The sequence below is a fragment of the Macaca mulatta genome, chromosome 7, assembly GCF_049350105.2.
Source record: "Macaca mulatta isolate MMU2019108-1 chromosome 7, T2T-MMU8v2.0, whole genome shotgun sequence".
In the NCBI taxonomy this organism is placed as follows: domain Eukaryota; kingdom Metazoa; phylum Chordata; class Mammalia; order Primates; family Cercopithecidae; genus Macaca; species Macaca mulatta.
In genome coordinates this window covers 1,693,775-1,710,336 of record NC_133412.1, presented here as the reverse complement: position 1 = coordinate 1,710,336, position 16,562 = coordinate 1,693,775, and the positions used below count along the sequence as shown (strand labels likewise).

General features: G+C 46.2%; 2 protein-coding genes across 4 annotated transcripts in view; both read right to left on the bottom strand.

Annotated features, from left to right (window-relative positions):
• Positions 1-16,562, bottom strand: part of LOC100424132 (E3 ubiquitin-protein ligase HERC2) — a 119,117-nt gene that overhangs the window by 4,802 nt on the left and 97,753 nt on the right. The window lies entirely within an intron of this gene.
• HERC2 (HECT and RLD domain containing E3 ubiquitin protein ligase 2) overlaps positions 1-16,562 on the bottom strand; it is a 219,844-nt gene that overhangs the window by 148,417 nt on the left and 54,865 nt on the right. For all 3 annotated transcript variants that reach the window (XR_013395438.1, XM_015141725.3, XM_077938885.1), the window contains exons 8-16: positions 16,225-16,335; positions 15,532-15,703; positions 14,039-14,212; positions 12,038-12,226; positions 11,196-11,347; positions 7,855-8,012; positions 7,656-7,769; positions 4,998-5,249; positions 2,887-3,080 (exon numbers count right to left, since the gene is read on the bottom strand). Coding sequence is in view for 2 of the 3 variants with exons in the window: in XM_015141725.3 (XP_014997211.3) it covers positions 2,887-3,080; positions 4,998-5,249; positions 7,656-7,769; positions 7,855-8,012; positions 11,196-11,347; positions 12,038-12,226; positions 14,039-14,212; positions 15,532-15,703; positions 16,225-16,335 (1,516 nt within the window). In the remaining variant the exon portion in view is untranslated. The remainder of the gene's footprint in view (positions 1-2,886; positions 3,081-4,997; positions 5,250-7,655; positions 7,770-7,854; positions 8,013-11,195; positions 11,348-12,037; positions 12,227-14,038; positions 14,213-15,531; positions 15,704-16,224; positions 16,336-16,562) is intronic.

The following is a 16,562-nucleotide window of genomic DNA, read 5'->3' as shown; positions in this document are numbered from 1 at the left end:
TGTATTTTTAGTAGAGATAGGGTTTCACCATGTTAGCCAGGATGGTCTCCATCATCTGACCTCATGATCCACCTGCCTCAGCCTCCCAAAGTGCTAGGATTACAAACGTGAGCCACCGCGCCCAGCCATACATATACTTTTTAAGCACATACAGAATGTTCGCTAAGAGAGAACATATCCTGAGACATAAAACAAATCTTAACAAATTTAAAAGAAATGAAATCATATACAGTTTGCTCTCCATTCACAATGGTATTAAACTAGAAATCACGAACAGAACAATCTACACACACTTAAAAACTGAACAACATACTTAATAATCCATGGGTCAGTCCGGGCACAGTGGCTCACGCCTGTAATACCAATACTTTGGGAGGCCAAGGTGCGGGGATCACCTGAGGCAAGGGGTTCAAGACCAGCCTGGCCAACATGGAGAAACCCCATCTCTACTGAAAATACAAAAAAATTAGCCAGGCATGGTGGCGGGCACCTGTAGTCACAGATAATCAGGAGGCTGAGGCAGAAGAATCGCTTGAATCCAGGAGACAGAGGTTGCAGAGAGCCGAAATCAGGCCATTGCACTCCAGCCTGAGCAACAAGAGCGAAACTCCAGCTCAGAAAAAAAAAATAGTAATAATAATCCATGGATCAAAAAACAATTCTCAAGAGAAATTAGAAAATATTTTGAACATAAATTGAAACACACCAAAATTTGTGGGTTTGATTAAAGCACTGTTTAGAGGAAAATTTACAGCATCAAATCATTATATATTACAAAAAAAGGTAAGTCTAAATCAGCAATCTACGTTTCCAACTTAAGAAACTAGAAAAAGACCAAAGTGAACACAAAACAAGCCAAAGGGACAAATGACAAGATAAAAGCAGAAATCAATGAGATTGAAAGCAAAAAAACAAGGGAACAATTAATAAAACTAAAAGATTGTTCTATGAAAAGATCAACAAAATTGAAAAATGCTAGAAAAACTGACAAAGAAAAAAACAGAAAAGATACAAATTATGAGTATCAGGAATGAATGAAGGGACATCACCGCAGGCACCACAGGCTTCAGATGGTTAGCAGAATACTAAGGAAAACCTCACACGTACAAATCAGACAACACAGATGAAATAAAGTAATGTCTGAGTGCCACAAACCAGGAAAATCCTCCTGGAAACAAACAGGTCACCTGAATAGTTCTATATCGATTAAAGAAATTGAAGTTGAAAAATCTTTTCTTTGTTTGTTTGCTTTGTTTTTTTTTTTTTTTTTTGAGACGGAGTTTCGCTCTTATTGCCCAGGCTGGAGTGCAGTGGTGCGATCCCGACTCACTGCAATCTCCACCTCCCGGGTTCAAGCGATTCCCCTGCCCCAGCCTCTTGAGTAGCTGGGACTACAGGCGCACGCCACCAAGCTCGACTAATTTTTTGTATTTCACCATGTTAGCCAGGCTGGTCTCAAACTCCTGACCTCTGGTGATCCGCCCGCCTCAGCTTCCCAACGTGCTGGGATTACAGGCGTGAGCCACCGCGCCCAGCGTAAAATCTTTTAGAAAGAAATCTCCAGGCTCAGATGGATTCAAAAACATGTAAAGAAGAAATAACACTAATTCTACACAATCCCTATAGGAAATGGAAAAGGAGGGAACACATGCCAATACTTTGTATGAGGTCAGCTTTCCCCACTGAAAGTCAGACAAGATAGTATAATACAAAGAAAAAAACCACAAACCAACATCCCTGATAAGCATCGACAGAAAAATCCTCAACATGTTAGCAAGTCAAATTTAACAATATAGAAACAGAATGGGGCCGGGCACGGTGGCTCACGCCCGTAATCCCAAAACTTTGGGGTGGCAAGGAGGGTGGATCATGTGAGGTCAGGAGTTGGAGACCAGGTTGGCCAACAAGGTGAAACCCCATCTCTAAAAAACAAAAAAATACAAAAATTTTGTATTTTGTAATCCCAGCTACTCAGGAGGATGAGGCAGGAGAATTGCTTGAACCCAGGAGGCACAGGGTGCAGAGAGCTGAGATTGCACCAATGCACTCCAGTCTGGGTGATAGAGCGAGACTCCGTCTCAGGAAAAAAAAAAAAGAAAAAAATAGAGTAGTAAATTGTGGCCAAGTGATGTCTACGCCAGTAACACAAGCCTTGGTCAGTATTTAAAAATCAGGCCAGTGCAGTGTCTCTCGTCTGTAATTCCAGCACTTTGGGAGGCCAAGGCAGGTAGACCACTTGAGCTCAGGAGTTCAAGACCAGCCTGGGCAACACAGTGAAACTCCATCTCTAAGAAAGGAAAAAAAAAATGTTTAAGAAAAAAAGTAAAAATCATCTATGTAATACACCATACTAACACACTAAAGAAGGAAAACTACATGACCATTTCATTTGAGAAGATTAAAAGCATTTAACAAATTGTAACATCCATTCAGGATTTTTTAAAAGCTTCTAAAAGGGGGAATTAAAGAAACTGCCTTAATCTGGGAATAAGGCATCTACATAAACACCCGCAGCCAACATCACAGCCGATGGTGAAAGACTGAACTGCCCTCCCCCACAGTCCGGAGCAAGGCGGGGCGCCCACTGTCCCCTCTCCTACTCAGCTTCACACCGCAAGTCCTGGCCAGGGCAACCAGGCCGGGAAAAGACATCAAAGGCAGGCAGATTGGAAAGGAAGAAATGGAACTGCCCCTCTATACAGACAGTATAATTGTCCATGAAGAAAACCCAAGGAAATGACAATGATGCTCATAACAAATGAGTTTAGCACAACTGCAGGACATGAGAGCAACAAACAAAACTCAGTGGTATTTTCTACATACTGGTAATGAACAACTGGAAACCAAAATCCTCCTAAACACCAAATCAAGCTCTATATTCCGTACCTGGGCAGGCCCACAGGCAATTCCCACTATGTGTTTGGTGTCCAGTCCCGGCAATGCTGCAGGTTCTGGCTTGGTCACGCGCAAGGTGTCAAAGTGCTGGCACTGGTCGTTGCTCCCCCAGCTGTGGACCTCGCTGTCCTCAGTCAGAGCCAGGCAGTGGGTGGAGCCGGCAGCCACATCAATCACCTTCTTCCCTACAAGGAAAGAGGGTTGCAGATGCAGCTTCAAGCCTGGGACTTCTGCTGCAACAAAGGTATTTCCACTAGGCCATTCAGGCCAGAGAGCTTTTAACATTAACTTCTTGAGGGTACCTGTTGCTTTAATATTAAGCACAATTCATTTGCTTTGGGTGTGTTATTAAAACTCCTCTATTTTGTCAGCTACAATTTGTTAGGACCCACAGCCTACAAAGATCATAATGCTAGGATACGAAAAACGATCTGTTCTTTTTTCTCCTCCTCATTCAGATTCTCATTCAGAGAGAAACAATGTGCTTTTAATTAACTATTAGATCATATTCTCCCATCCCAGATGTAACAATGCACAGCACACTCTGCACTGAGGAAGGCTTCCTAAGAAAAACCTATTGTTCTCTCAGAGTTAGGTGATATCAATATTTAAAACATTGTTTCTATTTAAACACTTAGCAAAATATTCTATTTTTCCTTGCTGGTAAATCTAACATGGTCAACACAAAGGGTGTTGCTCAGAAAGGTCAACATATAAAACAATTCAGCTGAAAAACCGTAAGGGGAACAATTCTATCCTGGGAACTTACCATAAGTTAATATCAGCAAGAAAAAAAAGTGTTTATCAACAGTAATGTAAATACTCTGAAAGTAAAAGATTTCTATAATGATCATCGTAGCTTTCCTACACTAATGGAGGGGAATATAAACAAGAAGGCACATGAAATTCAAACACCATTCAATGACACAGAGGAAACTTATTACTCTACCACTTATCTCAGAAGCTCAGAACATAATACATACCGTATGGGCACACAAAACTCTCAGTCATCGAGATATTAACATGCGTTAAAATAAAACCAATGGAGAAAGGAACTGGCAAGTCTCACTTAGAAGTTTCACTTCCAAACCCACTTGGTAAAGAAGCAAACACACAAAGAATGTGTGTAGTACCAGGACCCAACGAACTACAGCCCCCACACAGAGCGCAGCCCAAGGCCTGCTTCTGTGAAGACGCTGGTGTTGGAACACAGCCAGGTCCACCTGCTTCAAAAACAATCCGGCCCTTTAAGAAAAAGGCCGCCCACCCCGGAGAGAGAACCCTAAAGAGTCCATCTGATGTACCTGTCGCTGCCTTTTCCCTTCTTCCCTACTTTCTTGTCAGCTTGCCTGCCCTTCCCCAGTTCTCGACTCGGATGAAGACTACCTCCCAACCACTAGGCCAAGTGGCACAGAAAAGCCTTAGAAAAATCCCTCCACCATCACAGTTTTGATGGCCCCCACCCCAACTTCCTGCAGCATAACATCCCTAGTGAGAACACCATAGAAGAATTTCAGGGTCTTCTTGCGGAGGCCCCCATCCTCTCTGCCTGCACCCGCAGCCCACACTGAAGGCGCCGGCACTCATATCTACACACCTCGGCTTCCATCTGTTCCCTCCAACCACAATGCATGCTGGACACCTTTGCAACTGAGCAAGCAAGAATCACCCACCAAGGACGAGTTCACATCAGAGCGTCCCAGGTGGGCCCAATCCCACCTGCCAATGTGGCCCCACAGCACAACGCACCCTCACGGTGTCAGTGTGTCTGCAGTACAAGTACAGGTGACCTCACCACATAGAGGGAACCCTTCCTGAGTCCAGCCTGCTGAGTGATGCATGGGTGCCTGCCACAGAAAGTAGCGATGTTTGTAAAACTCAATGGGTTTACGTTGCATTTGGGAAGAGTAATTCAACTCATTTTGTAATAGAGACACACCCACTTTCCAATTGGTATCAACACCTATACCAAGCTGGCAGTCAAAGTTTCTAATGACAGTCCATTCACGGAAAGTCAGGTTAAGAACATAAAACCTGCAAACTTTAAAAGATTACTAAAGAAATTGTCCTGAAGGGTTTTAACAGTTTACGTTTGCACTCACCTTGCAAGCCTTCTAAGAGTTTTGGATAACGAACATGTTCCTCTGTTCCGTGTCCAAGTCTCTGGTTGTCACCTTTTCCCCATGAATAAACTTGGCCATCTTTCGTCAAAGCGATGGAAAACTGACTTCCACAGCGGACTTTGACCACATCCAAGTCTTGAAGCTTTTCAATCAGCTTTGGGGTTTTGCAGCCATCACTACCACCTCTGCCCAATTTCCCATAATCACCATCTCCCCAAGACCACACTTGCCCTAAAAGATACAAATGCATTTAAATAACAACAACTCTGCATTTTAGTGAAAAACTTTAAATGACTGAAAATAATATAATGAAAAACGCACACTAATCTAGACCACCCATGTATATAGTTAACACTAAAAGGGTGGCCACTGAGCAAATGAAACCTAGTTGACACTTGAGGTTGGTATAGAAGCAATAAAGAAAGGGAAAGCTGAGTCTCCTTTTGTTTTCATTCCATGAAAAACCAAGTCCTGACTCTTACTAGCCTGGGCTCAATGTTAACTGCTTCACAGAATCAAAGGCCCACTGCCTCCATAACACACAGTAACTGGGGCCCGGCATACTGCAGATGCTTGCAGACTGCCCTACCGTTTGCCTGCCTGTTTCTGTTGCCACCATGATGACCGCTGGTCAGCCGTACCAGTGTATGTGTTCCCAACTGCATGTATCAGCATAATTACGTAAGTTGACTAAATATTACATAAAGGGATAAAATACAATTGCAAAAGTAAATATTTTTATTTTTACTGTGAACACTAAGCTGAAAACTATGCAAAAACTTAATGAAAGTGAATTGCTAAAAAACAAAATTGTTAGGCTGGGCACGGTGGCTCACGCCTGTAATCCCAGCACTTTGGGAGGCCGGGACCGGCAGATCACTTGAGCCCAGGAGTTCGAGATCAGCCTGGGCCACATGGCGAAACCCTGTCTGTACTAAAAATACAGAAAGTAGCCAGGTGTGGTGGTGAACATCCATAATCCAGCTGAGGCATGAGAACTGCTTGACCCCGGGAGATGGAGGTTGCAGTGAGCCAAGACTGCACCACTGCACTCCAGCCTGGGTGACAGAGCGAAACTCTGTCTTACAACAACAACAAAAAAGTGAAATTACATAAAGGTGACAACTGTAAAAGATCAGGAAAAAGAAACCAGAGAAGATATCAGATTGCTCCACAAGTTCCCACATTCTATTTTGTAACAACTAAAGAGAGGCAAATATTTTCCTCAACGATCAGACGGTAAATATTTTTAGCCTCTGTGGGCTTTCTGTCCCAACGACCCAGCTGTGCCACTGTCACAGGAAAGCAGCCACAGACAATACGTAAATGAGTGGGCAGGCCTGCACACCAATACAACTCCACCTGCAAACGCAGGCCAACCCCGAGCGAACCGGAAACTGGAGATGACACACTATGACGTGGTCAATGAAAGCAGCACAGCAGACCTGCACACAGAGATCAGAGGTGCACTTTCACACGCTGTGCTGAAGATTATGCTGTTCATGTAGCCCGCCAGGCTATTTCCCACTGTCCCCCAAGGCCAGACTGCGGGGTAGGATACTTCTACCGTAACAGTCGTCTCAGAAAATAACAGCACAGCAGGGACACTTCCCTACAAGATCTGCACCAAAGAAACACCAGTGTGAGGAAGACGCTGTCCGCAGCCTGTTCAAGGCGGTTTACTCAACATATCACAAACCTCAACTAAAGTAGCAACTACACTAAAGAACGCAAGGCTAGTCTCCTGACACAGCTCAGACCTCACAAAACTTTTAACCAGTTAAGGTCTGTCACTCACTCAATAATAGATATTTTAAAATGACGAGATGTCAAATTGAAAGCTCCTTGAGAGCAGGAGCCTTTCAGAGGAGACCACCTTTGCTCTAGGACTCACAGTAGCAGAAACAAGATGGCTCTAACAATGTCAGTCCCAGCAACGGCAGCGGGACCTATACATATAGGGAAGTATCTGAAATGATTTTTCATCTTTGACCTAAGAAATGTCCAAAAGTCACTCAATTATCTACTGCCATTCAACTTCTGCAGGAGAGAAAGCAAGCTGACAGGTACCAGCTGATTTCACAGAAAGACTCCACAACGCCAGAGACACACAGGATGCCAAGGACAGACCCCCACAATACTGACAGACGAGTCATTTCTAAAAAATCAACGTGACTTTAACCATCAAACCTCATCATGTACCCTTGAAAAAAGATGAGGATGATCTCAGTTAGGAACACAAACACAAAAGCAAAATTCAAAGCAAGCAGATACCGCAGCGTCAGACTACAGAACACGGAAAGACTTAGCAGGAATTACCACACGGAATCAAGAGTGGCCGAATGTTAAGAAATGTAATACCAGAGACAATTCAGTGTCAACCACTCCATTCCAGCTCTCATTCTTAAAAAATAAAATGCCCACACAGGAATGGCGGCAGCTGCTAACCAGCTGACAGGCCCAGGCAAACAAGCCCAGTAATCACCGGGGTCTCTTCACCAATGCCACTGATCCCACACCCACTGGACGACAGGGTGGGCGGCCTCGTGAGGCCCACTGTACTCATCTCACTTCCTACAGGGAAGCTGCCATGCATGTCCTCGAGGCCCTGTCCTGGGTGGCGAGAGCTCTACATACCGTTCTCAGTGACAGCCAGGGTTTGAGCGTCCCCACTCCCACACGCCACATCGATGACCTTCAGTCCTTTAAGCCCAGCTACCAGCATCGGAATAGCCTCGTCCTCACTGGAGCCTTCAAAGAGATAGGATGGCCATTACTAAGTCCTGTAAGAGGCCACCTCCTGCTGCATGCTCCCATTCATGCAGGGCAGACGTACCGTGGCCCAGCCGGCCGTAGTTCCCGCGGCCCCAAGTGTACAGCTCCCCCTCGGCTGTGATGGCCGCGCTGTAAGTGCTCCCGCAAGCGATGTGCACCACGTGCTTCCCGGCCTGCTTTCCAGAGAAGGCGGAGATCACCTTAGGCTCCTCCAGAGGCCTTGGGGAGGAAGGGAACAATCATGAATGCCCTTCTTCTTGGTGTTATTTCTTATTAGTGTTAGCAAAGGAAATTCACTACCCAAATTTAGACCATCACAGCATCAGGCCAGTTTCACCTTCCAGGTACCTTATAAAATAAGGAAGAGAGAATTCCAAAACCTAACACCTCCATGACTTTTTGTTAAGTTGGAACCCAATGCCAAGCATGGTATCCAGTAGAAATATAAAAACAGTGTTTGTTAAAGACTTGTACCATAGGCCGGGGGTGGTGGCCCACCCCTATAATCCCAGCACTTTGGGAGGCCAAGGCAGGCAGATCACCTGAGGTCAGGAGTTCGAGACCAGCCTGGCTAACATGGTGAAACCCTGTCTCTACTAAAAATACAAAATTAGCTGGGCATGGTGCAGGTGACTGTAATCCCAGCTACTTGGGAGGCTGAGGCAGGAGAATCGCTTGAACCCAGGAGGCAGAGGTTGCAGTGAGCTGAGATCGCCCCATTGCACTCCACCTTGGGCAACAAGAACAAAACTCCATCTCAAAAAAAAAAGAGACTTGTAAAGTCCACTGCAGCTTAATTCACAATGGCTCAAAACCATGGTCCAGGCCGGGCGCGGTGGCTCAAGCCTGTAATCCCAGCACTTTGAGAGGCCGAGACGGGCAGATCACGAGGTCAGGAGATCGAGACCATCCTGGCTAACACGGTGAAACCCCGTCTCTACTAAAAAATACAAAAAACTAGCCGGGCGAGGTGGCAGGCGCCTGTAGTCCCAGCTACTAGGGAGGCTGAGGCAGGAGAATGGCGTGAACCCGGGAGGTGGAGCTTGCAGTGAGCTGAGATCCGGCCACTGCACTCCAGCCTGGGCAACAGAGCGAGACTCCGTCTCAAAAAAAAAAAACAAAACAAAACCAAAAAAAAGCCATGGTCCATCTGCAACAGAAGGAAGGAATTACCCACACACCCAGCAACGTGGTTGGATCTCAAGACATCAAGCTAAGTGAAAGACGCCAGAAATAAAACACCATACACTGTATGGCTTTGTTTATATTAACTTATGGAAAAGACAAAATAATAACAAGACAGGGCAGAGCAGAGGTTGTCAGGAACTGGAGGGAGGAAGTGGGGATCAACTCAAAGGGCACAAACAGGGCCCTGGACGCGACGGGCACGCCCCATGTCTTGATGGTGGTGACTCCCTAGCTGAGGGCACTGGCCAAAACCCACCCAACTCTACACCCGAAACTCAGTCGTCTGGTTGTACGTAAGCCTCATAAAGCCGACCGACACTTACATGTATTTGTTAAATGAATGTGGATGGAATGAAGCCAGCACTCGGCAATCTGTACTTTACAAATGAAAAGTATGAGGCAGTGGGGATGAGGGTAGAGAAGTCTTACTAGTCGAAGAAATTGCAAAGTTTGCAAAATATCCTATTCTTAGGATCCAGAATATATTCCTATGACGGATGACATTTTCTTGAGAATCTACAGAAGCCAGGCCTCTCCAAAGACATGGTTTTACTCACTTTGTGACCTACTAGTTCGCAAAATACACACACAGTGGCACAGGCGCACATAGTGGCACAGGCGCACACAGTGGCACAGGCGCACACAGTGGCACAGGCGCACACAGAGACAGTCCAATGACTCTACTCCAGTACAACCTCTCCCTTATTCAGCTTAAGTTTCAACTTCCCCAAAAGGTTATCTCCAGCTTCTGTCATCTGCACTGATCTCTCTTCCTTCCTTGAAGTCCTAGAATAAGGAATAAGTTACTCATCCCAGCACTTACTCTCGACTGAGAATTGCTTTACTACGAAATATTTTACACAAAGTCAGTTATAAATACCATAAAGGAAGTAAGCAGACATACCACCCCATCCTGTACTTCGATGCCTTTCAAGTCCAGTGAACCCCATGTCAATCCCAGCCCTTAGGATCCAGTGTGAGAGTAACAGCTATAAATTCCATGCAGATCAATCTTTTCTTTTTCACTCGTTTTACAACATTTGTCTGAATCCCTTACAACACTGTCAGGGTTGGGCTGTTCTGAGCTTGGCATACATGTACCGCACAATACACATCACTCTGCTTTTCTCCCAGTTTGGGATCTTCCCAGCGGATGCTGTCGGCAATGATGCCCTCAACTCCACCCTGTGGTGTGCATGGGCCATGCCCTGCGGGCTCCTCTCAAGGGACACAAGGGCTTATTTCTTTTTTTTTTTTTTTTTTTTTTTGAGACGGAGTCTCACGCTGTTGCCCAGGCTGGAGTGCAGTGGCGCGATCTCGGCTCACTGCAAGCTCCGCCTCCCGGGTTCCCGCCATTCTCCTGCCTCAGCCTCCTGAGTAGCTGGGACTACAGGCGCCCGCCACCGCGCCCGGCTAATTTTTTGTATTTTTAGTAGAGACGGGGTTTCACTGTGGTCTCGATCTCCTGACCTTGTGATCCGCCCGCCTCGGCCTCCCAAAGTGCTGGGATTACAGGCTTGAGCCACCGCGCCCGGCCACAAGGGCTTATTTCAAGCTCTGCACTGCCCACTCTGTGCTCAGGACTCTGGACCGCATGAAATGGGCTTGCTGCGTTGGTCTGTACATACATCCTTCATTTAAACCTAATGCCAGAGTTCCACGCACAACAGCAAAGTACAAGAGGGTTCCCATCACTCCATGGGGCTGGCAGACCTCTCAATTTTTACAACCTGGCATTTGTAACAACTTTCTATTTTATTTCTGTTCTTTCACAATAAAAGGTTCAACTGAATAGGATAATATTAGGAAGAAACTGCTGATTTTCGTTCCTGTAAAAATAATCTAATGGCTCAAGGAAAGGGTGACAACCTTATCTATGGGAGACAGGGGGAACTGTTTGTGAATGAAGGAACAGTGCTGTGGGATTTGTTTTGGCAAACTCCACAGTGGGGATGCGATTTGAGTAGAGACAAGGCGGCCAAGGCTGCACGGGGTGGAGAAGAGCAGAAAGGCCAATTCCTGTTGCCTTCCACGCACGGGCAGAGCTCCTAAGCCATCACCAAGGAGGCAGCATATCGTAGTGTCTCGCTCCAACCCAGCGCTACACGTCAGGGCAGCTGGCAAACACCTGGACACGCTTCTGCGCTCCAGCCTGTTTAGGATATGGCAACATAAAAGAGGAGTGTGTCCCCTACAGGAATGAGCAATACATACACAGTGTCCCCATGGCCCAGCCGTCCGCCGTCCCCACAGCCCCAGGAGTACACCTCTCCAGTGGCAGCCAAGGCCAGGTAGTGGTGACCATCAGAATGCGCAGCAATTTTTACAATGTTTCTGGATGCAAGGCCTTGGACCAGCTGTGGGGCCTAAAAAAGGAAAAATATGAAGAAAAGTCGTCATCAGTCCAAGGAAAATGAAACCAGCGCAGCTCTCCTTTATCATGTGTCCCCAAGCAACGCCTGCTCTAACTGGAAGTGGGGCACAAGTCTCTGGGGGCCACGGGGCCGGCTCTCCAGCCCTTCCCACCCAGCACCAACAGAACAGTGGGCAGCCTCCAAGTGCGCCGCGGCAGGACCAGAGCCGACGCGGAAGCCGGGACAGGACCAGAGCCGATGCGGGGGCCGGGCAGGACCAGAGCCGATGCGGGGGCTGGGCAGGCTAGCCCCGTGCCACAGAGACATGCAGCCGACAGGGAGGAACACCCCGCTTTAATGAAAACATGCCACGTCCCAATCTGCCACTATCCCCATGAGGCCCAACTCCCTCATCTGTCACCTGCCTGGCCTCAAAGTCAAATGAGTTTACATGTGTAAAGTGAGTTTACAAACGGAAATCTCATGATTAGCAATGAGTTTCACTGTAAGGACTTCCTAATCTTCACAACCCAAATCTTGACAATATTAAAACTGAGATTATTAAACATAATATACAATAAACAGAAACTTAATCAACCTTCAGAAATCAAATGGCTGAAAGAAACCCCACAGTTTGTGCATCTGCAGTACAGACCCTGCCCCGCAAGGGAACACTGCAGGCACAGTGCCCAGAACACTTACCAGTGTGTCACTATTGTAGGCCTGTGTGTACACACGGCCATTGCGTGACAGAATCAGGAAGCGCTTCTCTGCACAGGCAATCTGTGTGACTCCCAGGTTGGCCAGGCCTTCGCACTGGATCGGACCAATCACATTGGCATAGTATTTCCATCCTATTAACCCCCAACCTATGACCTCTTGCAATGATCCCTGTAAGAAAGTAAACGTTTTCTTTTACAACAGCAACAAACAAAATAAAACAAAACAAAAACGACTGGGAGTAACACTGAGATATTATAAGACAAAAACAAAGCAAATAAAGAGAAAATACGCAGATTCAAAACATCAAAAGGGCTGGTACCACGCTGTATTACCTCATTTAACAGGTATGATGAAGCAACTGAACACGTTATTTTTCCATTTCCATTGCATTTCATTTTAACAGTGCCCATTAAAAAGTACTATAAATGGCCCTTAAATACTAATATATTTTAAAATGCTCAAACTACATCAGGGTCACCATCTTGTGCTTTAGGAGGCAAAATCCCAAAAGCCCACACACGAGGCAGGGAGACCAGCATCCCTATTGGTGGTGAGAAAAAATCAAGTTGTGCAGGAGCAACCTGGTGACAACCAGCCCACACTAGGTGCATCCCCACCTGCACATGTGCACAGGCACACACGCGTGCACACATGGAGCACACGTGTTCCAGGGCAGGCCCTGCAGCACTATTTGTGTTTGTTGTTATTGTTGTTGTTCGAGATGGAGTTTCACTCTTGTTGCCCAGGCTGGAGTGCAATGGTGCGATCTTGGCTCACAGCAACGTCTGCCTCCCAGGTTCCAGTGATTCTCCTACCTCAGCCTCCCGAGCAGCTGGGATTACAGGCATGTGCCACCAAGCCCGGCTAATTTTTGTATTTTTTAGTTGAGACGGGGTTTCTCCAAGTTGGCCAGGCTGGTCTCAAACTCCCAACCTCGGGTGATCCGCCCACCTAGGCCTTCCAAAGTGCTGGGATTACAGGCGTGAGCCACCACACCCGACCCTCAGCACTACTTGTATAGCAACACTGTGGCAGTAAGCCCAAGTGTCCACCAATAAGAGACTCACTAAAGAAAAACACATAAAAGACACATCCGCACACTGAAGAGTAAGCTACTTTATAAAAACAAATAGTGACACTCTGATAAAGTACTCCAGTATATATGGTTAGTAAAAAAAAATAAGCAACACAAGTAATGCAACATGCTACCACTAGCATAGTCATTCCAGAGAACAAGGAGGTTACAGAGGAGACTGAAAAGTGAGAGGGGGCAGGTGGGAAACTGGGTAGAAGGGGTGGGCAAGGGAAGCAACAGTGTGTCTCTGCCTAGTTTTGATTTTTGAACCATGTGACTCTTTTTTTTTTAAATTGTAAAACAAAATAAATACTCTTCATATTAGAAATAAAATGCTAAAAAAATCTGGATTCAAAACTAGGATTACTGTTCTACCCTAGGAAACTTCACTACCATTCCCAAAGGCAGTTTTATCATTGACATAGTGATCCACAATAGCGTGCATGAGGTCCTCAGCGGGCCTGCACCCTACAGGTGCTCCACACACGCAAATCACTACTATTACCATTACTATTACATAACAGATAGAATATAGAATTATACTGTCACTACCATAACCAGCATTACATACTAAGACAGTCTGCACTCAGAGTATAAAGTAGGCTGTGGAACCCCCTGCAGAAGGTGGGAGGGCCTGGGGCTGTGGATAAAGGGGAGCTCTCTGGGGCTGTGCCACCTGAACCTGGAACCTGGGCCCCCAGATTGGGTCCCCAGGCCTGTGCACCTCAGCTTGCTCATCACTCACTCTCAACACGGATAACACCTTCAACTGCAAACACATTTAAAACCACAAGCCAGCTCCCCCCATCAACACCAGAAAACCAAGTCTCCACACGGGCCCAGGATGACAACCTAGAAGTGGTACTAGCCACAAAACACAAGGAGAACGTGGTTCTTGCACACACCTTATGAGACGTCGGAGAGCTGCACAGCGGAGGCATACAGGGCGTAGCCAGACGGTCTAAGTGGGCCATGACGACAACCGCCGTCTGTCGCAGGTCAATGGCAAGCTCGTTGTCTTGTGGAAGGGTGAGGTACCTCAGGAAACTCTCGTTGGGGCTCAGGGGACCAGATAAAAGCTAGAAAGGAAAAGTAAACAAACATTCAGAAAAATTAAAGTGACACAATTAGCCTTTAACCACTCTTTATATTTTGGTATTGACTCATCTGACACATCAAATGACAATGTTGATGATACAGTTATACTACACATCTACATATTTATGCAGCATATAAACTGGGTAACTGTCTAAGTTTGTGGTATACATGTCCACAACATTGACTGTGCATGTATACATTTATGATACCACAGGTAAGTTGAATCCACACAGATTACTAACACAACCAAACCAACCCACAGGCCTAGGACCCCTGTAGAAAGGCAGAACCACCTCTGGGGAAACCCAGCACAGCATCTCAAGCTGGCCTTGAAAGCTAAAACCAAAATCTTTATTTTAATATCCCACTCTGGAGAACACCTACTTTCATTTGCAAATTAAATCACAGCTCTAATTCTTCAAAAGGCAGAAGAGCCCTATTATCATTAAAGGCTGCCAAATAATAGGCCGGGCGCGGTGGCTCACCCCTGTACTCCCAGCACTTTGGGAGGCCTAGGCGCGCGGATCACAAGGTCAGGAGATCAAGACCATCCTGGCTAACACGGTGAAACCTCATCTCTACTAAAAATACAAAAAAATTAGCTGGGCGTGGTGGCGGGCACCTGTAGTCCCAGCTACTCTGGAGGCTGAGGCAGGACAACGGCGTAAACCCAGGAGACCCAGCCTGCAGTGAGCCGAGATCACGCCACTGCACTCCAGCCTGGGCGACAGAGCAAGACTCCATCTCAAAAAAAAAAAAAAAAGACTGCCAAATAATAGAAAAATTAAACCAAAGCACGATATTGAAATGCCTAAGACTTTCCTGAAAAGACTGGCAAAATCCAACTTGTACTTGACCTGTAAAGACCAGCATCCTAGAGGTTTAGGCCCAGGACCCCACACACCTGCTCCTCCCCAGCTCGGCATCCACACCTGTTAAGCGGGGAGCTGGTACTCAACAGAGTGACAGCTCAGGTGACATAGCCTGCATAGAGCCCAGCACACAGGAAGGACCAACAAGGCAGACCACCATTTTTGTTGTTCTTTTCTGGTACTGATTTAAAAGTGCGTGTTTCAACCTTGGTTCTCCGCTGATAAGGAACTCAGTGCTCACTGAGCCAAACCGAGTCTTCTCCACAAACAAGTGACCTCCCACACCTGTCTCATCTGACTCACTGCTGTTACCACCGAACACACACACAACAGAGAAAAACACTGCCGTGGACATGCACGCTGGTCTGGCTTAAAAAATAACTAGAATCGAGTGCCACCTAAACACAAAGTGCGATCATGACACTCACGTGCATGTCGCCCTCGGAGTGGGGTGTATCCTTACTGCAAATGATGCTCTGGAACCTCTGCAGCAAGGGCAAAAGTGGGGCACTGGTGCCCTGGGCGGAACGCTCATTGTCAGTCTCCTGTGCCCCGCTGTCCCACAGCTGAAGCAACAACAGGATGGCAGACAACATTTGGCTAAAGAAGAAAAGATATTCATTCCTAGTAAAAACACATTAACTTTTTTTTTCATGGTTGATCAAAAATAAAAGCAAACACATCTAGATAGAAGTGAAGAAATACTTGGGATCTGAAAGGAAACGAAAGTAAAGCTGTGGTAATTAAATCACTGAATTGCCACGGAGATTTTAGCACAAGACATCGCCTTCTGCTGATAGGAAAGACCAGTTAAGAAGCTCAAAGAGCACGTTTACATGAAAGATCTAGGATCTTAAATTCATGGAATAAAAATAATTAAGTTAGGTAAACTGAAAGAAAAAAAAGAAAGAAAGAACAGCTACCAGGCTAGAAAACAGAGCATAAAAAAGCAAGTGATGAAAAGGTAAAGAGAGAGCAAGCTCTGGGACGTGGTTCTCTGGTTACAGAGCACCACACATCTGCTGCAGTCACAAACGATTCAGTGAAATGCACACAGTGCAACAGGTATTTGGATACAGAGGCACTTCCCCAAAGCGTTCCCAGTCTGCGCCAGCCCTCACCTCAGCGTGCCTCTCTGCACAGCCAGCTCCAGCAGGATGGCCAGGGCCAAGTGCTGGTCTTGCAGGGGGATGCTTCCTGGCCCTTTGGTGCCTGGCGTTCCGTGAACATCCCTGAAATGAAAGCAGTAGATGCAGGAACAAAGCGACCTCCAGAAAGACAGCATGCTTACAATCACACTGCACGTTTCCTACACGCTCCCTCCCAAGGAAGGAAATGTTTTTAATATTTAGAATCAAGTTTCTGAGACTTACTACTCAGATTTATTCAGAGATTTTAAAGTATATGATTAATTAGCTTACACAACTATATTTTAAGTATTCATTAATATACCATGTAA